The sequence below is a fragment of the Gopherus evgoodei genome, unplaced genomic scaffold (genome assembly GCF_007399415.2).
Source record: "Gopherus evgoodei ecotype Sinaloan lineage unplaced genomic scaffold, rGopEvg1_v1.p scaffold_47_arrow_ctg1, whole genome shotgun sequence".
In the NCBI taxonomy this organism is placed as follows: Eukaryota; Metazoa; Chordata; order Testudines; family Testudinidae; genus Gopherus; species Gopherus evgoodei.
Window position 1 is genome coordinate 846,954 of NW_022060068.1, and position 23,059 is coordinate 870,012.

General features: G+C 53.7%; 1 protein-coding gene across 1 annotated transcript in view; it reads left to right on the forward strand.

The window, feature by feature from the left end:
• The window catches only part of FASTK (Fas activated serine/threonine kinase), a 47,927-nt gene that overhangs the window by 2,328 nt on the left and 22,540 nt on the right, over nt 1-23,059 (forward strand). Inside the window, exons 3-9 of the mRNA XM_030546572.1 lie at nt 6,647-7,117; nt 7,950-8,098; nt 8,301-8,517; nt 8,745-8,904; nt 9,853-9,944; nt 16,698-17,307; nt 17,751-17,865. Coding sequence (XP_030402432.1) covers nt 6,647-7,117; nt 7,950-8,098; nt 8,301-8,517; nt 8,745-8,904; nt 9,853-9,944; nt 16,698-17,307; nt 17,751-17,865 — 1,814 coding nt within the window. The remainder of the gene's footprint in view (nt 1-6,646; nt 7,118-7,949; nt 8,099-8,300; nt 8,518-8,744; nt 8,905-9,852; nt 9,945-16,697; nt 17,308-17,750; nt 17,866-23,059) is intronic.

Genomic DNA, 23,059 nt, shown 5'->3' on the forward strand with positions numbered 1-23,059 from the left:
TGGAGTCATACCTGTGTGGGTTCATGCCATTGTGGAGGCAGAAGCTGCATTTGGGGTACACACCTTGGGGCTTGAGCCAGGGGGGAGGAGAAAGAAGCAAATGTAAATCTGAGTAGACTGCGTTTGTCTGAAGTGCCCAGAGTGCCTGCGTGATGAGGAGTCTGAGAGTGTTAGCCCCAGCTGGGCATGTGCTGAGAGGCACTGGGAACTGGGGTGCAGGCTCTGAGCTGTACAGGCAGCTGGACCTTCATTCAGGTCAGGGTGGGGAGCAGGGTGCATCCCCAGCACCAGCAAAGCTCCCTGCGCAGATTCTCCCCCATGCAGCAGGCTTCTGCTGCACTTTGGTGTATGGGTCACGAGAGGACCATATTAATGCCCTGACTGGATCAGCCCCAAGGTCTGTGGCTTGTGCCGGAGACTTCAGAGGAAGACATAAGAATCCTTCCATAGCTGCTGCTGCTACCTGCACAAAATTCTCTGTTACTCACATGCTCTTAGGGCACCCACCTTTATGCAGTTCCTAGGGCTCAAGGCATAACCTTACACTCTGCGGGTTTGCGGGGTCTTTTACCAGTGAAAGAGCCTCACACGGTAATATCCTACTTGGATATTGGAGAGGGTCCAGAGAAGAGCAACAAGAATGATTAAAAAGGTCTTGAGAACATGACCTATGAAGGAAGGCTGAAGGAATTGGGTTTGTTTAGTTTGGAAAAGAGAAGACTGAGAGGGGACCTGATAGCAGTTTTCAGGTATCTAAAAGGGTGTCATCAGGAGGAGGGAGAAAACTTGTTCACCTTAGCCTCCAATGATAGAACAAGAAGCAATGGGCTTAAACTGCAGCAAGGGAGATTTAGGTTGGACGTTAGGAAAAAGTTCCTAACTGTCAGGGTGGTTAAACACTGGAATAGATTGCCTAGGGAAGTTGTGGAATCTCCATCTCTGGAGATATTTAAGAGTAGGTTAGATAAATGTCTATCAGGGATGGTCTAGACAGTATTTGGTCCTGCCATGAGGGCAGGGGACTGGACTTGATGACCTCTCGAGGTCCCTTCCAGTCCTAGAGTCTGAGTCTGCTTAACCTCTATTAACAGTCACCAAACCAGACTGCACATGCTAAGCCTACAGTGCTCACCGCTCCCAGGAACGCAGAGGAGCTTCTCTTGATGGCCAGTCAGGATATCCAGTGTCTGCATGGTGTCATTGGCAGGGTGTTGAGGTCTGGCCGCTCTGATCTTCGGGGCTGGGGTCTGGAGCTGGTTCCCAAGAACTTCCTTTTAGACCCCAGCTGATACAGTGACACTTGAGTCCTGCTTAGCTGCCCCTTAACCAACCATTTCCCTAAATGATTCCTGACCAATTCTGTAACCAGTCCTGACATATTGTCAAACAATCCTTTAGCCAATCATACGCAGCACCTTCATTGATTTACACCTAGCAAAATTAGTTACTGTGAATGGCTTGCCAACTACAGAACCAGTTTCTCCTCTCTTGGTTTTCACACCTCAACTGCTAGAACAGGGCCTCATCCTCCCTGATTGAACTGACCTCGTTATCTCTAGCTTGCTTGCTAGCATATATATACCTGCCCCTGGAAATTTCCACCACATGCATCTGAGGAAGTGGGTATTCACCCACGAAAGCTCATGCTCCAAAACGTCTGTTAGTCTATAAGGTGCCACAGGATTCTCTGCTGCTTTTACAGATCCAGACTAACACGGCTACCCCTCTGATACTCACAAACCAGACAGAGACCAGACAGATAAACCATAGAGAAATGGGGACCATAAAGACAAAACAATAATAAAGTAGGGATTTCACAGCCACAGCTGTTGAGAAGTGATTTCTTTCCAGACGGATGCCGTGAAACAAAGTTTTCTTTAACCATCTTAAGCTCTGTTTCTGTATCTGATGATGGTGGGTGCTAGTAGGACTGGAGTCTTCTTAATAGCCCAATGTTACATTCTTTTAATGTAATTTAGGTGGAATGTGGGGATGTGACTATCTGCTTCTTGGCTGATGGCTGCTGCTCTCCGGATATGGCTGCAGACAAAGGCCTCAGACCTTACAATATGGCTACAGGAAAAGGCCTTATCCTTACAATGTGGGGAAATCTTCCCCAGCAGTAGGTTTTATGTAGCCCTTACTAGTCAGCGATCGGCTTAAGCCTTGGAGATGAGGTTTAATATCCCTGCAGAATTTGTGTTGCAATAACTGTTACGGGTGTTCTTGGTAGCCACATAAGCTTCTAATCCATCTTTGAATCTCGCTAAATTCTTGGCTTCAGTGACTTACTGTGTCAGTGACTTGCACACTTTAATCACAAGCTGTGTGAAAGGTGTTTTTCAGTTTGGAATTTCCCACTGTTAATCTCATGGAATGTCCCCTTGTCCTTGTGTTCTAAGTCAGGGAGCACAAATGCATCCATCTGCTTTCTCTAGACCAGTCGTCATTTGCATAGACTTTTATTATATCCCCTCTTGCTCGTCTGCTCTCTAAGGAAACCATCTCAGTTGTTTCAGGGCTTGTCTACATCACAAAGTTGCAGCGCTGGTGAGGGGGTTACAGCGCTGCAACTTAGGAGGTGTACACATCTGCAGGGCATCACCAGCGCTGCAACTCCCTGTTTGCAGCGCTGGCCGTACTCCTGTTTTGTCTCGGGTGTAGAGGATCCAGCGCTGGTGATCCAGCGCTGGTAATCAAGTGTAGACACTTACCAGCGCTTTTCTTGACCTCCGTGGAATAAGCAGGTATCCCAGCATACCTGAGGAAGCCTCTGGTAATCAAGCAGGTCTCCTTTCCCGGTTTGCTCTCGCGTTCCCCGAATCCCCGAGCAAGCAGGTCTCCTTCCCTGCGGTTTGCAGGGGGGTTCGGGGAACGCGAGAGCAAACTGCGGCGAAGCTGGTCTCCTTCCCCGGTTTGCTCTCGCGTTCCCCGAACCCCCGTGCAAGCAGGTCTCCTTCCCCGGTTTTCTCTCGCGTTCCCGGAACCCCCCTTGAAGCCGCCCAACAGCGCTGCAGTGTGGCCACATCTAACACCACTTGCAGCGCTGGTTGCTGTAAGTGTGGCCACTCTGCAGCGCTGGCCCTATACAGCTGTACTAATACAGCTGTAACAACCAGCGCTGCAAAATTGTAGATGTAGACATACCCTCAGTCTCTCTTCATAGAGTTTTTCTAGGTTGGTGGTTCTCAATTGTCATTGCACCGTGACGCCCTTCTTTCAACAGAATTACTCTCTGACCCTAGGAGAGGGAGCCAGAGCCCAAATCCTGCCGCCCTGAGTGAGGGTGGAGCTCAGGCTGTAGTTTCAGCCCCAGGTCCCAGCAAGTCTAATGCTGGCCCTGGGGTCACAACACACTTCGGGTTCCCGAACCACAGTTTGAGAACTGCTGTTCTAGGCCATGGATCATTCTCACCGCCCTAGTATGAACGTCCTCTAGCTCTGCCATATCCATCTGGGACAGCCTGTGCTGCACACGAGATCCAGATGAGGCTGCGCCATTGGCTTATAAAAAGGCATTCAGGTAGTCTCAGTTATTCACCACCCTAGTCCTTAAACATCCCAGCATCAGCTCAGCTTTTTTGAGCACAGCTGTGCACTGAGCAGAGATCTCCACTGAGCTATCAGCAGTGACGCCCAGAGGGGTGGGGGGAGAGATAGTTCAGTGGTTTGAGCATTGGCCTGCTAAACCCAGGGGTGTGAGTTCAATCCTTGAGGGGGCCACTTAGGGATCTGGGGCAAAAATTGGTCCTGCTAGTGAAGGCAGGGGGCTGGACTCAATGACCTTTCAAGGTCCCTTCCAGTTCTAGGAGATTGGTATATCTCCAATTATTTATATTTATTTATATTTATCCCTTTCCTGGGCTGACACAGTTAATGTCGAGCACTGTCAGGTGGACAAGTCCTTCATATTTTCCACTCCAATGCGCATTACTTACTATTTATCAACAGTGAACTTCACTGCCTGTCATGCAGCCCTTTCACCCAGCTGGGGTTGAGATCTGAGTTCCTCACCGCCCTCTCTGGGCCTGACTCACCTAAATAACTTATCAGCTGCAAATGCTGCTACTTCCCTGCTTACCCTCCTTTCCAGACCACTGATAAATTCATTAAACACAGGACATAGCCTGGAGCGTTCAGGCCCCGCTGTTAAACTTGTGTCCTTTAGTCCTGCTCTCGCTTTCTGTGCCCAGCCAGCCTTCGATCCAGGACAGCACTGTCCCTCTCACCCCAGGATGACTTCGCTTCTTTAGTCACCTCTTGTGGGGGACTTTGGAAAAGGCCTTTTGAAAGTCTAAATTATGTCAGTTGGCTCAATAGATGAGTGAGATGTGATTTTCCTTGGCAAAAATGACCCTGGTTAGACCCTGCGAAACCCAGTTCTTCCAGGTCTTTTAACAGACTGTTGTTAATGATCATTTCAACCAGTTTGCCAGGTACAGCTGTAAGGCTGACTGGTCAAATTCCCCAGCTCACCCCAGGGTCTTTTTAGATCTGGGTACAGCGTTGGCCCCTCTGAACGTCTGAGACAGCGGCTGGTTTTCGTAAAGCAGCTCAGCCTCTTCTTACTGACGCTCCTTCGGGGCTCTTCGACGTGCTGTTGGATTTCTGTTGGGCTCACGTAGCCTCTTGCCACTGCCTGCTAGCCTCATTCATTTAATCTTGGTCTTACAGCTCATATATGTTCTGAGTGTCTCTTCCTGTTTGTTTCACTAGGATCCATGCCACCTGCGGGGATTTCCCTTTCTTTACTTCCGACCTGAGAGCCTATTTGACCATCTGCCTCATATTTCAATCTCTTTCTGAAATGTTGTGCCACTGTCACTTCTTGGGGCCCTACCTTCTCTGGGATGTTGAACTTAATTCGATTGTGGTCACTGTTAGTGACTCAGCTACTGTCACTTCTTCAGTTACCTTAATTAAAATATTCGTTTAAATTAAAAGATGAGTTGGGAATGATTAGCCTGGTTAGTGCCGCATCTCCTGGGTTTTGAAGAAGACAGGTAATTCCTCCCTGTACAAGGCAGAGAAGGCAGTGTGAGGTTGTGGAATAGGTGTGACTGCTGGACAGTCCAATCTTGTGCTCAGAAAAGTCAACAAGACTTTCCATTGACTTCACTAAGCATCAGACTAGATCAGTGGTTCCCAAACTGGGGTTCCTTGAAATGTTACAGGGGGTTCTCGGGAAAAAATTCCCTAATGGTGGACAGAGCTGTCCATAGGGACCCCCGAGCAGCACGAGGCTAGCAGCCCGGAGCCCCTGGACTTCCAAGAGCTAAGCAAATCAAAGCAAGCGTATCTGTCACACTGAGGAAATTTAAACTTCCAAGACTCCTTATAAGAAATGGAAATGGAGGTGGATATTTTTTGCTGTTTTTAAAATTAAATAGGCAGCTAGTATTTTATTTAAAATTATTATGAAGAACAAGTTGAAGCTTTGTTATAACATGCATTGTTTGCCTGGACTGCCCAAGACCTGAATGCTTGTGTAGGAGGAACTCTTTGAGTTGGCTCCTTAAATACCCTCCTGCTGTTTCACATCTGATACTCCTTGAAGAAACATAGGAGCCTTGTCTTATAACAGACTTATTCAAACTGGTACAAGCTATGAAAGTGGGATCTTGGAAGAGTGTTGCCGTTTTCATAATGTAATAAAAACACTGTACTGATAAATAATAATTAATAATAAATAGTGTGTAATAAGCATGTCACAAAAACAAATTTTATATTTCCAAGATCATTGCTTTAATAATTTATACTCGGATGAAGGCGAAAATCCCTGGAAATATTCATTTTTAGGCGGGGGTTCACGAGACTTGACATTTTAGTGAAAGGAGTTCACAGGTTGTTAAAGTTTGGGATCCACTGGATAAGACTCAGAATGATCACAGGGAAATCAGCATCTTAGGTTTCAGCATCATCACTCCCCTCCCTCACCCCGAGAGGAATGGGCTGCCACCCCTCTTCAAGCTGGCCGGGCACTGAGGCCAGTCTCATGGCATTGGTCGTACTCGGGTTGCATTTCAACATTTTCTTTGCAATCATGAGAGCTAAAACCTTTTTTTTTGTTTAGCTGATATTTTAGAGGATTATTCTCAGGATCAGCTGGAATCCGTAGGGACCTGACTGATTTGAATCGGGTTCCCTTTCCGAGAGCCGGAGCAGGATGCTGGAGGGAAGACCTGCTGCGTGTGCCTGTGGCTCTGGGTGGTTGGGAGCTGCAGGCACAGCAGTCTGGGCCTGTAAAAGCCCACTCATGGAGATCAGGAGTCTGCCCTGGTGCAGAGTGGATCCGTTTCTGCCGGATCCCAGCTTTAACTGAAACATCATGGCATTTCTAGCTCTTCCCCTCGGGAAGGACCCTCCGAATCTGACCATGGTGCTCTGCACCCCTGCCTGAGTCTGCCCACAGGCAGCTCCAGCACTGCTGGGGCCATCTAGCACTTCCCAAGAAGCCTCAGGGGTAATTGACAAGACTCAGCTCATGCTGTGGGCAGCAGCAAAACTGACCTGACCTGGGTTGATTTCCTAGTGCTGCTGATGGGAAAGCTCTGAGTGGGGGCAGAGGCAGAACCCAGCTCCTGCAGCGAGTGGCTGCAGAGGTATGCCAGAGGGCAAGGTTTCCTAATCCCTGCTCTGTCTCCAGGCCTCCCTGGTGAGTCAGCCTTGGTGCAGGTGCTGGAGGATGAGTCCCGGAGCCGCCTGGGGCGCTTCAACCAGAAGGACGTCTCCATGGTGTTCAGCAGTGTGATGCGGCTTCACCCATCCAGCCCCCACCCCCTGGTGGAGTCCTGCCTCAGCAGCCTGGAGCGGCATCTGGAGAAGGAGCGCCACCCACAGACCCTCTTCCTCCTCCTCTCCTACTACCGGCTCCGGGCCCAGGCACTGCAGGGCCACCCAGCCTCTGACCAGCAACTTCTCAACAACCGCAAGATCCTGCGCCTGGTCAGGCACACGCTGGGGCAAGTGAGTGCCGTCCGCGAGCACGAGCTAGCCCTGCTGGATGAGATGTTGGCCCTGTGTGCTCAGGAGGCCAACAATAAGGCCCTGGAGGCCATCTTCAGCTCGCAGCTCTTCTATGAGAACCGCCAGGAGCGCTTCATCCGCAGCATGGCAGGTGAGGGCTGGGGGCTACCCACCTCCCCAGGCTTGCCTCAAACCTTTCCCCAGCATGGGCTGGTCTGGGCTCTGGGCCACCCTCTCCCTCTGTTCCTGCCCTTTCTTGCCCCTTAAAGGACATCCTGGCAGCCTGAGCTCAGCTGTGCTAGCCCTTCCCTGGTGTGCTGGGAAAATGCCTGACGTTAGAGCAGCCACAGCTGCGATTGGGGTTGCCCAGCCATTCCCCTTCTGGGCAGAGGTGTCCCAGGTTGGTGGCTGGATGGTGAATTCTGGAGGCTGGAGCACAGGAACCTCAGCCGTTTGGGGTGAGGAGGAAAGGGACATCTGTACACGCAGATGTGCTCTTCTGGAAAGCTCTGGGGCCCCTGCAGCCTGCATGGGAGCTGCCCTGGGCTCGGCAGAGGAGGCCTTGTACCAACTTGCTGATTCAGCCCTGTGGTGGTGGTTTAAACATCACAGGCTGTGCCTGTCCTCTAAGCCATGCATCCCTGCTCTTCCAGGAGCACCCTGTGACTATCTCCCAATGTCTGGCACGGGGAACGGTACTGTGCAGGCTGCACACACGGGAGCCTGCCTGTCATGGTTGCTCTGGGAGGGTCGAGGGTGCCCGTCCTGCTCTTGACCCCTTGTACACCTCAGCCGGGGCGTGTGGGCCAATCCTGCAGGGAGCGTGGGAGCAGTGTCCTTGTTTCAGTTGGAGCCCCTGGGAGTCCCGTGCAGAGACCTGGCTTGGAAGGGCCTTGCTGTTATCCTCCAGGACATAGGGCCCCAGGCAGGCAGTGTCTGGGGTTTCTGGCTGATGCAGCCCTGCTCTGTGGTGTTCCCTGCAGAGTGGCTCCCAAGGAAGGCCGAGAACCTCACCCCCTACACCATGGCGCTGATTGCCAAGTATGTGGCCCGGCACAGGCTGCGTGAGCCACGTCTGCTCGACACCATCGCCAACTTCCTGCTGAAGCGTGGGGAGCAGTTGGAGAGCAAGGTGAGCGCCCTGCCCTGCCCCTGGGAGGCAGGCTGAGGCCCAGCTCCATGGAGCTCTCCCGTTACCAAGAGGGATAACAGAGTCCCCCATGTGAGTGGGGATCTTAGTGCAGTTACCAGGGAAGGGCCCCTTCAGGGCAAGACTGGCCAGTCCTCCATGCCCCCGCCTTCCCCAGCCTCACTCCCTCTCTCTCTGGCTGCAGGTGATCCAGAAGCTGGTGTTTCCCTTCAGCCGCATGAATTACCGGCCATCTAACCACAGCGAACTCTTCCCCAAGCTGGAGGCCATCCTGGAGCAGAAGGCAGCCAGCTCACCCCTGGCCACTGTCAACATCCTCATGTCCATGTTCCAGCTCAGGCACTTCCCCCAGGCTGTCCTGCACCAGGTTTTCTCCCCAGCCTTCATCACCAATGTCATGAGTATGTCAGTCCTCTGCCCAGGAAACCCTCACAGCTGGTTACAGCCCCCAGGGCTAGAGGTGGGAGGTGGGTCCCAAAGAGTTGGGTATGGCAGCCTTTTCCAGGAAAGTGGGAGGAGTGTGTGGGGTGGATAGAGCCCCTGCTAGGATCTGTCCCCTGCCCCAGGAAAGGAGGATCCTGGCGTGAGCAGGGGGACAGCAGCACTTCCTGTCTCTTTCCCGGTGCAGGCAGCCCCTATGCGCTGATCGTGCGCCGCTATCTCTCTCTGCTGGATGCAGCACTGGAGCTGGAGTTCCAAGATTACAGTGGCCCACGCCTTGACCCACGCTACCGGGTCCTCATGTTTGACCACGCCCTGACAGCAGACGAGGCCAACAGGAAATACAGGTTAGGGGGTGGTGCGGGGGCAGGGTTTGAGGGCAGCAGGCCATGCGGGTCGGAGGAGCAGTGCTCAGCCCAGGGCGATGGGAGGGGGGTGGGTGTCGGAGGGCCTGGCGCCCAGGTCGGAGGGGCAGTGTCCAGCCGGGGGGGCCAGTGTCGGAGGGCCCAGCACCCAGGCCGTACAGGTCGGAGGGGCAGTGTCCAGCCCCGGGGGGGGCAGGGGGTGTTTGTCGGAGGGCCCGGCGCCCAGGCTGTACGGGTTGGAGGGTTGGTGTCCAGCCGGGGGGGGGGGGCGGTGTTGAAGGGCCCAGCACACAGGCCGTACGGGTCGGAGGGGCGGTACCCAGCACAGGGTGATGGGGGTGGCAGTTCTCAGTTCTGTGCCGTTCTTTCCCCCCCCCCCCCCAGTCCCCCACTGACTCTGCATCTCCTGCTCTGGGAGGAGAAGCTTCCTACTATGAAGCAGCAGGGGAGACGCCTGGCCCGGGGGTGCGAGGCAGGGGAAGCTTGTGCTGTGCCCACGGCTAGGGCTGGCACCCTGTCTGCAGTGGGCACGTTCTGAGCTCCGAGACGCTCTGCGGTGCAGTGCTGCAGCTACACCGCTGTAGAGCTGCTGTGTAGACAGGGCAATGGGAGGGGTTTGCCCGTTGCTCTGGCCCCTCCCCAAGAGGCAGGAGCTAGGGCTGGATGAGTTCAGCCTCCCTGTAGAGTGTAGACAGTGCTAGAGGGTGGCCTAACTATGTTGCACGGGGTGGGGGAGGATTTCTGAGCAGCGGGGCTGGGTCAGTCTGGTGTGGACCAGCCCTGGGTTAGTGGGGCAGCCGCAGCGGCAGGGCCCATAGTGCCCTGTGGCCTCGGGAGGGCCGGGTTTGATGGGCGTGAGCATTGCAGCCCAGCAGAGGAAGTGGGAGGTGGCTGGGGGTTTGCTGTGACCCCTCTTGTTCCTCGCTTTAGTTACAAGGGGCTGGTGGCTGAGGCCCTGAGGCAGCTGGTGGGAGAGGAGTGCTACCGGCAGGACGAGGTGCTGCCCCCCGGATACTGCACAGGTAACTGTCACGGAGTGTGGGGGAGACTAGGTCCGGCACCTGCCGCTTCCTGCGATTCACCAGGACTCTCAGCCAGCCAGTAAAACAGAAGGTTTATTTAGACGACAGGAACACAGTCCAAGACAGGTCTTGCCGAGACAAACAACAGGACCCCCTTTAGTTAGGTCCAACTGGGAGCCCCAGGGAGGCCACAGCCCTGTTGGGAAGCCCAAGCCCTGTCGGGGCCCCTCTCCATTTCCCAGCCAGCTCCAAACTGAAACTTCCTCCAACCTCTCACTCAGCCTCCCCCCGGCTCCTCCCCCAGCCTTTGTGTCCTTTGTCCATTTTTCCCCAGGCAGAGGTGTCACCTGGCCTTCAACCCCCCTCCTGGGTTCTCAGGTGACATGCTCAGGTATCCTCCCTTCCCCAATGCGGGTCTGGGCCGTCCCAGCAAAACTCCCCTGCCACCTTCTCAGTTCAATACTCCCCACTCAGCATTCACAGAATGTAGCCAGAACATTCCCACTTCGTCACAGTAACGTTCCTGGGGGTGTCCCTAGGGAGCAGGGGGCGCAGGCAGATCTTTGACTGTAGGCTCCAGGCACCCCTGAGGAAACACGTCCTGCGGGAGAGGAGATGGCATACCGGCCCCCATGGGAGCAGGGATGCCCCCTCCCTGTGGGGCCTGGGGAGACCCCTCCCCAGCTGAGCTGAGCCTCTCAGAACGAGCGTGAGAAGTCGAAGGGAATTTGGGGAGTTTACTGCGGCTGGAAAGATGGAAGGAGCAAAATCTGCCTGAGCTCAACTAGCCTCACTGCAGGTCACCCCAGGGCAGTGACAACCCTGCCAGACAGGCCTAGCTTTGCACCCTGTGGGGGGCGGGGGGGGGGGAGAGGAGAGGAGAGGAGGTCCTCAGGGTGGTGACCCCTCCTCCCCCGCCAGACAGGCCTAGCCCTGCACCCGTGTGTGTGTGTGGGGGGGGGGGGCTCCTCAGGGTGGTGACCCCTCCTCCCCCACCAGACAAGCCTGACCCTGCAACCCTGTGTGTGGGGGGGGGGCTCCTCAGAGTGGTGACCCCTCCTCCCCCGTCAGACAGGCCTCGCCCTGCAGCCCCATGTGTGTGTGTGGAGGGGGGCTCTTCAGGGTGGTAACCCCTCCTCCCCCACCAGACAGGCCTAGCCCTGCACCCTGTGTGTGTGGGGGCGGGGGGGAGAGGGGCTCCTCAGGGTGGTGACCTCCTCCTCCCTGGCCAGACAGGCCTAGCCCTGCACCCGTGTGTTTGTGTGAGGGGCTCCTCAGGGTGGTGACCCCTCCTCCGCCACCAGACAGGTCTCACCCTGCACCCCTGTGTGTGCGTGGGGGGCTCCTCAGAGTGGTGACCCCTCCTCCGCCACCAGACAGGTCTCGCCCTGCACCCCTGCGTTTGAGGGCTCCCCAGGGCAGTGACCCCCCGCCCCCCCAGCCCCGGACATGCCTAGCCCTGCGCCCATATTACAAGGGAGGGTGGATTTTCCAGGACACTGATGTGGCTCAGCCTCATGCCACCCCCAGCCCAGTCGCTCTCTAAGGGCCCCAGTCGTGAGTGGGCCCAGTGGCTGGATCCCACGTGGCCCAGCTGGCCCAGGAGCACTGTTCCTAGCTCTGGGCTCTGAGGCACACTCCCAGGTGCAGACCTCTGGTCCATCACCCTTCCTTGAGGAGCGGGGCAGGGCAACCCTAGACCTCCCACACCCAGCCCCAAGCCCCATTGCTTGAATGTGTTCCCTCTGAGTCTTGCCTCTGGGAGTGCAGGACAGGGAGCTGGTTCTCAGGAACCTCTCAGGGACACTGTGGCAGGACAGCAGGGCCACAGGCTTAGCAAAGGCTATTCTGGACAACTGGAGAAGTACGGCTCTTGGCTGCCTTCACGATGTTGTACTACCCCTAGTGAGTCCTGGCTTCCATCAGTGTCCACAGGCCAGGCAGCCCTTCCTGCCTCCTCTCCTTAGCCTGGGCTTCTTGTACATGGTGGCCTGCCTCCTTCAGAGGCCTGCCCCTGAAATACGCATCAAGTCTGCCCTACGGACTCCTGTCCGCACTGCCGGGGATGCAGTGATTGACTGAGCTGGGCCAGCAGAAGGCCCCTGGTGTAGACATAGCGATCCCGACAGGGCAGTGCTGTTACCAGGCTCGCGGGACTGCATTCCCCAGAGCACTGTGCTGGTACGGTGAAGTATGCCATGTAGTTACCTGGCCAAGCACCCCCAGCAGGTCTGGCCTTAGGCCTGCTCTGCAGGAAAGGTATGTCATGGGGGGGTTCATTAGCATCTCTTTGACATTTCTCCCCCTGCGACCGCCCCAGTGCAAACGCAGCTCTGCTGGGGAAAGTCACCTTGCTTCACTCAAGGCCTGGTGCTAGCTGGAAGCTGCGTCCCCATGAGGAGGGGTTGCTGGTACAGCTCCACAGGTGCCTTGGGCTCTGACCCCCTGAGCCCAGACTGAGGACGTCCAGCCTCTGCCCCCATCCAGGCTTCTGGTCACGGGCGTTACAGTCTGGGGAAGAAGCTGAGCCAAGACTCTGATGCAGCGTGACCCCTGCCCCCCCAGGGCAAGCCCCCTCGAAGCCCCCTGTCCACCATGAGCTCCCTGCAGCAAATCCCCCTGGATGTGATAGCTGGGGAGCCTCACACCTCCAAAGGGCCCTGCCCCCCACTCCGCAGCCAGCAGGTACTCCCAGCCAGCGTGTGACACAGACGGGTTATCAGTCATCAGGAGCCCAGAGCAGAGCAGAGCTTGTTAGCACAGGAAACCGGAAATTACAGGCAAGTCCATCTTGGGGGAGGGGGGTGTGGAATCCAGAGCCCTGGGTGCTCTCGCTCTCTCTCCTCTCCCCCCCCGTCCCCCCAAAATAAACTCAGGAGGCTGACCCCTTCCAGCTGCCTGGCCTCCATCAGGCCCCTTGCCCCTCCTCCATCCTTTGTCTCTTTCCCAGGCTAGCAGGTCACATTTTCTCTGTTCTCCAACACTTCTGAGTTCATTCTTGCAGAGCAGGGGCCCTGGCCTTGAGGTGCCAGGCCAGAGTGTTGGCTGTTCTCTGCAGCCAGTCACAGTCACACCTGCTCTGTAAGGGTCTCTGCAACAATCACAACCCTTATTCCACCACCTAGACTCTTGAGTAACACATAGGGGAAACTGAGGCACGCTACAGTATTCAGAGAACATAAGAATAGCTGTACTGGGTCAGACCAAAGGTCCATCTAGCCCAGTATCTGTCTGCCAACAGTGACCAATGCCAGGTGCCCCAGAGGGAGTGAACCTAACAGGTAATGATCTGCTCAAACCCAGGGTTGTGAGTTCAATCCCTGAGGGGGCCATTTGGGGATTGGCCCTGCTTTGGGCAGGGGGTTGGACTAGATGATCTCCTGAGGTCCCTTCCAACACTGATATCTATGATACTCAAGTGATCTCTCTCCTGCCGTCCATCACCACCCTCTGACAAACAGAGGCTAGGGACACCATTCCTTACCCATCCTGGCCAATAGCCATTAATGGACTTAACTGCCATGAATTTATCCAGTTCTCTTTTAAACACTGTTATAGTCCCAGCCTTCACAACCTCCTCAGGTAAGGAGTTCCACAAGTTGACTGTGTGCTGTGTGAAGAAGAACTTCCTTTTATTTGTTTTAAACCTGCTGCCAATTAATTTCATTTGGTGACCCCTAGTTCTTGTATTATGGGAATAAGTAAATAACTTGGTTTGAGCATTGGCCTGCTAAACCCAGGGTTGTGACTTCAGTCCTTGAGGGGACCACTTAGGGATCTGGGGCAAAATCAGTACTTGGTCCAACAAGTAAAGAAAGGCAGGATGCTGGACTCAATGACCGTTCAGGGTCCCTTCCAGTTCTAGGAGATAGGTATATCTCCTTAAAATTATAAAATAAATAAATTAATATACCTCTATCAGATCCCCCCCTTAGTCTCCTCTTTTCCAAGCTGAAAAGTCCTAGCGCTTTTAATCTCTCCTCATGTGAGACCTGCTCCAAACCCCTAATCATTTTAGTTGCCATTCTCTGAACCTTTTCTAGTGCCAGTATATCTTTTTTGAGATGAGGAGACCACATCTGTACACAGTATTTGAGATGTGGGCGTACCATGGATTTATATAAGGGCAATAAGATATTCTCTGTCTTATTCTCTATCCCCTTTTTAATGATTCCTAACATCCTGTTTACTTTTTTTACTGGCACTGCACACTGCATGGACGTCTTCAGAGAACTGTCCACAATGACTCCAAGATCTTTTTCCTGATTAGTTGTCGCTGAATTAACCCCCATCATATTGTATGTATAGTTGGGGTTATTATTTCCAATGTGCATTACTTTACATTTATCCACATTAAATTTCATTTTGCCATTTTGTTGCCCAATCACTTAGTTTTGTGAGATCTTTCTGAAGTTCTTCACAGTCTGCTTTGGTCTTCACTATCTTGAGCAGTTTAGTATCATCTGCAAACTTTGCCACCTCACTTTTTACCCCTTTCTCCAGATCATTAATGAGTAAGTTGAATAGGATTGGTCCTAGGACTGACCCTTGGGGAACACCACTAGTTACCCCTCTCCATTCTGAAAATTTACCATTTATTCCTACCCTTTGTTCCCTGTCTTTTAACCAGTTTTCAGTCCATGAAAGGATCTTCACTCTCATCCCATGACAACTTAATTTAAGTAAGAGCCTTTGGTGAGGGACCTTGTCAAAGGCTTTCTGGAAATCTAAGTACACTGTGTCCACTGGATCCCCCTTGTCCACATGTTTGTTGACCCCTTCAGAGAACTCTAATAGATTAGTAAGACATGATTTCCCTTTACAGAAACCATGTTGACTTTTGCCCAACAATTTATGTTCTTCTATGTGTCCCAACAATTTTATTCTTAACTATTGTTTCGACTAATTTGCTCAGTACCGACGTTAGACTTACCAGTCTGTAATTGCTGGGATCACCCCAGAGCCCTTTTTAAATGTTGGCATTACATTAGCTAACTTCCAGTCATTGGGTACAGAAACCGATTTAAAGGACAGGTTACAAACCATAGTTAGTAGTTCTGCAATTTCACATTTGAGTTCCTTCAGAACTCTTGGGTGAGCCATCTGGTGCCGGTGACTTGTTGATGTTGAGTTTCTCAGTTAATTCCCAAACCTCCTCTAGTGACACCTCAATCTGTGACAATTACTCAGATTTGTCACCTACAAAAACAGGCTCAGGTTTGGGAATCTCCCTAACATCCTCAGCCGTGAAGACTGAAGCAAAGAATTCATTTAGTTTCTCCGCAATGACTTTATCGTCTTTAAGCACTCCTTTTGTATCTCGATCGTCCGGGGCCCCACTGGTTGTTTAGCAGGCTTCCTGCTTCTGATGTACTTAAACATTATGTTACGGCCTTTTGAGTTTTTGGCTACCTGTTCTTCAAACTCGTTTTTGGCTTTTCATTTTTATACTTAATTTGGCAGTGTTTATGCTCCTTTCTATTTACCTCACTAGCATTTGATTTCTACTTTTTAAAAGATGTCTTTTTATTTCCCATTGCTTCTTTTACATGGTTGTTAAACCACGGTGGCTCTTTTTCATTCTTTTTACTGTGTTTTTTAATTTGGAGTACACATTTAATTTGGGCCTCTATTATGGTGTCTTTGAAAAGTGTCCATGCAACTTGCAAGGATTTTACTCTAGTCACTGTACCTTTTAAATTTCTGTTTAACTAATCTCCTCCTTTTTGCTTAGTTCCCCTTTCTGAAGTTAAATGTCACAGTGTTCGGCTGTTGAGGTGTTCTTCCCACCCCAGGAATGTTAAAAGTTGTTGGATTATGGTCACTATTGCCAAGCGGTCCTGTTGTAGTTACCTCTTGGATCAGCTCCTGCGCTCCACTCAGGACTAAATCGAGAATTACCACTCCCCTTGTGGGTTCCCATACCAGCTGCTCCAAGAAGCAGTCATTTAAAGTACCGAGAAATTTTGTCTCTGCATTTCGTCCTGAGTTGACATGTACCCAGTCAGTATGAGGACAGCTGAAATCCCCCATTATTATTGAGTTCTTAATTTTGATAGCCTCTGTAATGTCCCTTAGCATTTCATTGTTACTGTCACTGTCCTGGTCAGGTGGTCGATAATAGATCCCTACTGTTGTATTCTTATTAGAGCATGGAATTACTATCTATAGAGATTCTGTGGAACATGTGGCTTCACTTAGGATTTTTACTTCATTTAATTCTACATTTTCTTTCACATATAATGCCACTCCCCGCCCCCCCCCCCCGAGAAAACGTTAAGATCATTCCCACTCTGTCACAGTCCCCCTCGGCCCTGAGCTCCCTGCCCACATCCAGGCTCCTGTGTGGAGTTGATTGTTCTGGTGGGTGCCCCGGGTGAGTGAGACAATCAGTGGCAAAGGCCCTAGGTTGCTCTGCGCCCACTTTTGGGACACAGTCACTGTGCTAGAGGTCAGTCCTTCACTCCAAAATGACACCCTGGGCCGTGGGAGGCTGCAGCAGGGTGTGGGGCACGCTCTAGCGTGGAGGTTCCATAAAATGGAGTTTCCAGTGTGACAGACGTATCCCTGCTCTGGCATGCCTGGCAGCTGGTGCCCTGGGTGCGTCTGAGGGCTCCCGCCAGCCCCTGGGTGCACCTGTTTGCCAGCTCTGTCCCTAAGGCCCTACTGTATGTAGTGATGCCTTGAGCCCCACTCCATGGACCCTGCAGCAGCAGCTCCTGCCTCAGATCCATGCTCTCTCTGTCTCTGCAGATTTCCTGTTGTGGATTAACCGCTCGGGCACGGTCCTGCCTCTTGCCCATGTCCCTGCAGCCTACAAGGTTACCTGTGCCCGCGCTGGGGTGCCCCCTGCGGCCAGCTGCCTGCGTTCCAGCGTCCTGGCCCTCACCGCTGACTTGCAGGACTTCGCACCATTCGCTCCGGAGGCACCCAGCAGCCCCGAGGGCCCCCGGGAAAGCAACCTCACTGGGCATTTCCTGCCCACGCTCTGCCCTGCTCCAGGGGGCCCTTGCTACCAGCCCCCACCGGATTACTACTGCAGCCTGAGCAAAGAGCACTCGCTGGAGAGCCAAGGCAGCTCCACGCTCAGCAGCCCCTCGGAGTGCCTGGCCCCGCAGCCTGCCACCACTTCTGACTGCTCCCCCAGGGGCACCTCCACAGCCATCCTCTTCCAGTTCCCTATCAGCAAGATCCTGGAGGAGGGGGAGGCAACAGCTGGTAGCCCGGGGCCTGATCGCAGTGGACAGCAGGCCCAGGAGGAGCTGGACAAGGGGAAGGCGGCCCCAGCCGAGGAGCCCTGTGCTCTGCCCAGCTCCAAGAGAGGGCCAAGCGACGGGCTGCAGGGAGCTGAAGAGATTCAGAGGTATTGGGCAGGGCAAGATCTGGGCTCCCCGGCTTCATTCCCCCAGCACTGTCCCAGTCCCCTCCTCATTCCCTGTAGGGCATTGGTACAGAGCAGGCTCGGGACTGGGCAAACCTCACCCCCGGCTGGCCATAAGGACCAGGGTGTGCCTCCCCATCTGTGCCGCATCCTCTCCCCTCCTTCAGCCGCAGGGTACGGGTGCAGCGTGCCCATTAGTGGGTAACGTGCCCCAGGCCCAACCAGGGTGTCTAGGGGCCAATGTGAGTCAATCCTCTGCCCCCCGGCCATGGGGCTCTGGGGTATAATGCTTCTGCCCCCGGTCCCACTTCCCTGGCCGTGGGGTGTCTGAGGTATAACGCTGCTGCCCCCAACTCCCTTTCCCCTCCCCCAGCTGTGGGGTACTGGGCAGAGGGTAATGCTCCCCCCCGCTCTGTCCTCTGCAGGGTGGTCCTCTCAGTCAATGACAAGTGGCATTACTGCCAGAACTCGGACATCCTGGTGGGCTCGCGAGCCATGAGGGACAGGCACTTGCAGCTGCTGGGCTATTGCCTGGTTCAGGTAAGGGGCCTGGGGCTGAGGAGGCTGGGCTGGCCCCGTGTGCCCCTCTCTCAGGGGCAGGAGCTGGGCGACTGCCTTGCAGGCTGGAGGGGAGTTACTAGAGGGCAGTGTGTTGGATGGGTCCATCCTGGAGGGAGCGGCAAGGGCTGTGGGGCGAAGGGTGCTCTGCCTGACAGCCCCGGAGGTGATGCTCTGGGGATCCGCAGTCAGTCACCCCTTGTCAGACTAGAGCTGTGAGCCTGAGCGGCTGAGCAGGGGGTGCTGCCGTCCCCTGCCCCATGACGAGACTCGGTGCCTGCCACAGGCCCGCAGAGCTCCGACCCGCCCTCGCTGGCTGCTCTCCACTGCCAGTGGGGGTGAGCATAGCACATCCGCTCCCTGCCTGTGGCGAGGGCCAGGCGCCTCTGCCCAGAGCTGTCGCTCGGTGCCCAGCACACATCAGAGCAGGTCAGTGGCTCTGGGCAGCGTCACTGATCCGGAGCGGTTGCTGTTGGCCAGCAGAATTCAAGGTCTGAGGGGCACCCTAGGGTGGTGATTGAAGAGGTGGGCAGGCAGGTGGCTCTTCGAGGCCCCGTCCTTGGGGACCCCATTCTAGAGGCAAGAATCGTGGGTCAGCAGCATCCAGCGGGGCCTGCTGTGTCTGCATACCCTGGTGCCCCCCGCCCTATCCTCTCAAACTGGGCTCCACTCCTCGGCGTGCCTATGGCAGTGAGCCCTGGCTCATCTGTGACACCTGCACCTTTTCATCCAATCTGAATTACTGAGGCCGGCTAGTTCAGTCTGGGGATGCCCCTTGCTGGCTGCCTCCTCTTTTCTTCCGCTAGCTCCTGGCTGCCTCATGGCTTGGCCTGTGCCCGCTGGCCTTCAGCCATGCCTAAGGCTTGTGAGGGACTCAGCCGGTGCCAGCGTGCTTTGGGCTCTCGCTCCTCCAGACTCACTCCAGATCATGCACCCAGTGGCTTGCTGCTCCAGCTTTTTGCTGGTGGACATTCTACGCTGAGATACCGCTCCATCAACACCCAGTGAATAGAGATCCCCCTCCGCCAGTGCCAAGCAGCATCCTCAATCCCAAGAGCGAGCTCAGCTGGTCTGGCTGGCACATTGGCAGCACCACTGCCTGCTCCAGGCGGGGCAGATCGGTGCACCGTACCCGGGGTATTTGGCCTTGGCCTCTGCACCTTCCGACTCTGTCTCAGGCCCAAATGCCAGCTGTCTCTGCCTCTGCTGGTCCTCTGCCTCGTCTGGTGTCAGTGGCTCCCGCTTAGCCCTTGCTAGTGTGAGGGGCCAGGGGTGGGGGGCATGGAGGGCTGTGATATATGGGAGGTCAGTGGCCCTTTTGGCCTTAAACTCAGTCTCTAGTCCCAGTACCGAGGGCTCTCTCTGGGTGCTGGCACCAGTGCAGGCACCAGGACTCGCCATGCTGGACCTGGTACCAACATGAGTCTCCAGCAGTACCAGCAGATCTGTAACTACCAACAGCTCAAGCCTTGGTACCGATGTTACTATGCCAGCTCCCTTTGGCACTAGGATTTTCTCTGCCGACCCGAGGGGGCAGCACCTCCTCTAGAGCAAATATACCCCAGTGCCCCTTCTCCAGAGTCCAGGCAGCCAACACCTTCTGCTAGGACTTCCCTAGGAGTCAGTCAAGGGGCACCTGGATGCTGCCCCACAGCACACCCAGACCTCAGACAGCTGCTTCTGCCCTGCTACATCACCTCGGGCCCTGCGCCCACCCTGGCCTGTCCCTTTGGCCTGCTGCCTCGGGACCTTCCGTCAAGCACCCCAGATCCTCTTCCTTGATCAGATAACCAGAACCTCAGAGCTGAAGAGGAATCTGAGGATGATTGAGAGGAAAACAGAGGGCGAAGGAAGAAAGTGAACCCCGCTTCCCCCCACTGACTTCAGGTCCTTCCAGGAGTTGCTGGGAAGAGGAGCATGTGCCCTAGATATGGGCCTCTGAGCTATGCAAGAGAAAGCACATAACTTGTTTGATAATGTCCCCTCACCCTGCCCCCAGGCAGTGCCAATAAACCTGGGAAGGGCCAGGCAGGATCCAGCTACGAGTACCTCTGCTCTCATCCAGCTCTGGGCGCCTGAACGTGGGGCTGCAGAGAGCCCCCTGCTGGAGAAGGGTCTCCGAGATTGGATCCCTGCACACCAAAGCCTGGTCTTGGGCATCACTGTGGCTGCACAGCAAATATCAGGCCCCATTCACCAGATGTGCCACGGGGCTGGGGTGACACAAAGTGTCTTCCTGATAACAAGCTCCTGTGTGTAGCCTGAGCCAAGGAATGCAGGGGTTAGAACATTTCTGCAAGTGACCCTGGCCCAGCCTGGGGTCTCCCACCCTCAGGGGCTGCCAGAGAGGTCCAAAATGCTACTGAAGATCTTCCCCTCTGGGGACTGGACCATTAGCTCCCATCCGGATGGGTCGTTTCACACCCTGAAGGACTCTAGGAACGCTGAGCTCCCTGGGTATGTGGTTTTCTCCTGGTAGCAGGGTATATGTCGAGGGCGGGGCCAGTTTGGACAGAGAACCTCTTGCCAACAGAGGTAGCTGACTATACTGCTCAGAGAAAATGTCACTTCTCCTGCAGGGAGCTCCCGTCTCTTCTACCACCCCCCTATATTGTCCCCAAGGAGGAGGACTGGCATTCGGGTCCTCCACAGCCTCCTTCATTCTACTCTGCTTTTGTTGCACTTTCCCATTTTTCCCAGGCCTGGGCTGGGATTACATCACCACAGCTACCAGAGGCTGCTCCATGCGTCCCGCCCCCATCCCTGTCACCCACAGGAGCCGAAGAAGGCCCATCTCAGGAATTCAAAGGGAGGGGCTTCTGTTCTCACCACTTATCCCAGAAGAAAAGTGGGAGGTGGCCTCTCCTGGACCTGAGGTGACTGAACTAGTCCATCAGCTCCAGTTCAGAAGGCAACACGAGCCTCCCTCATGCCTTCTAGATGCTCAGGGTTGGCATGTGGCTGTTAACCTTCCCCATGTGAGTTTTCACACAGTGGTTTGTCCAGCCCAGAGGCTGCCCCTGCTTCACAGCACGACAGGAGTGTTACGGTACAAGGCTCTAGCTATTTGCAGTGTTCACAGAATGCCTGGCCGGACTGGCGCACACCTCTGAGAGACACCCTACCCTGTCCTCAGCCTTTCGCTTCTTACAACTGAGAGTGAATTACAGGAAGTCGCCTCTCTCCTCCCAGGGGCTGTCTAGAGTGCCCATGGGCAGAGCCATGCCTCCCTTGAGAGGTGTCAGGCCATCCCTGGTCTCCTCCCCAAGGGAAACTGCAACTGCAGCAAGAACCTGGCTTGGGCTGTTGGGTTACATGGTATCGAGCATACACATAACACCACTCGTCAGAGTTCACCTCCGCCCGCTCCGAGGCTGTCTGGAGCCTATTTCTCAGCCCACTAAACATCAGGGAATCTGAGAAAGGTAGGACTGACAGGGACCTTGAGAGGTCACCTGGTCCAATCCCCTGCATTCAAGGCAGGTCTACATAATAACTAGACCATCCCTGACAGGGGTTTGTCCAACCTGCTCTTAAAAGCCTCAAATGACAGGGACTCCACAACCTCTGCAGGCAATTTATTCCAGTGCTTAACCACCCTGACAGGAGGTTTTTCCTAATGTCCAACCTAAACCTCCCTTGCTGCAATTTAAGCCCCTTGCTTCTTGTCGTAGCCTCAGAGGTTAAGGAGAACAGTTTACCTCCCTCCTCCTTGTGACAATCTTTTATGTACTTGAAAACTGTTACCATGTCCCCTCTTAGACTTCTCTTCTCCAGACCAAACAGATCCAGTTTTTTCAATCTTCTCCCATAAGTTATGTTTTCTAGACCTTTCATCATTTTTGTTGCTCTTCTCTGGACTTTCTCCAATTTCCTAAAATGTCAGGCACAGAACTGGACACAACACTCCCGTTGAGGCCGTAACAGCGCAGAGCAGAGCGGAAGAATCACTTCTCGTGTCTTGCTTACAACACTCCTGCTAATACAGCCCAGAAGGATGTTTGCTTTTTTTGCAACAGCGTTACACTGTTGACTCACATTTAGCTTGTGATCCACTTTGACCCCCAGATCCCTTTCCACAGGACTCCTTCCTAGGCAGTCACTGCCCATTGTGTGTGTGCAGTCGATTGTCCCTTCCTAAGGGGAGCACTTTGCATTTGTCCTTATTGAATTTCATCCTGTTTACTTCAGACCATTTCTCCAGTTTGTCCAGATCATTTTCAATTTTAATCCTAATCTTCCAAAGCACTTGCAGCCCCTCCCAGCTTGGTATTGTCTGCAAACTTTATAAGTGTACTCTCTGTGCCATTATCTAAATAATTGATGAAGGCATTGAACAGAACCGGCCCCAGAACTGATCCCTGCAGGACCCCACTCGTTATGCCCTTCCAGCTTGACTATGAACCACGGATACCTACTCTCTGGGAACGGTTTTCCAGCCAGTTCTGCAGCCATCTTATAGTAGCTCCATTTAGGTTGTATTTCCCTAGTTTGTTTATGAGACAGTCATGCGAGACAGTGTCAAAAGCTTTACTAAAGTCAAGATATACCACGACTACCACTTCCCCCCCGAAGGTTTGTTACCCTATCACAGAAAGCTATTAAGTTGGTTTGACATGATTTCTTCTTGACAAATCCATGCTGACTGTTACTTATCACCTTATTATCTTCTAGGTGTTTGCAAATTGATTGCTTCATTATTTGCTCTTTTATCTTTCTGGGTACAGAAGTTAAGCTGACTGGTCTGTAATTCCCTGGGTTGTCCTTATTTCTTTCTTTATAGGTGGGCACTAGATTTGCCCTTTTCCGGTCCTCTGGACTCTCCCATCTTCCTTTACTTTTTAAAGACAATCGCTAATGGCTCCGATATCTCCTCAGTCAGCTCCTCGAGTATTCTAAGATGCATTTCATCAGGCCCTGGTGACTTGAAGTGATCTAACCTATTTTAGCCTCAGATCCTACCTCATTTTCACTGGTGTTCACTGTTAGACATCTGATTGCTACTAATCTTTTTGGTGAAAAGAAACAGTCATTTAGCGCCTCTACTATTTCTCACATTTTCTGTAGTTGTTCCCTGTCATGGAGTCCCTGGGCGATGCTCTGGAACTGCTCCCCACAAAGCCAGGCAGGATTTTGGGAAGCCTCCTGTCCCTTGGAGCAGACTGTCTTCAGAGCA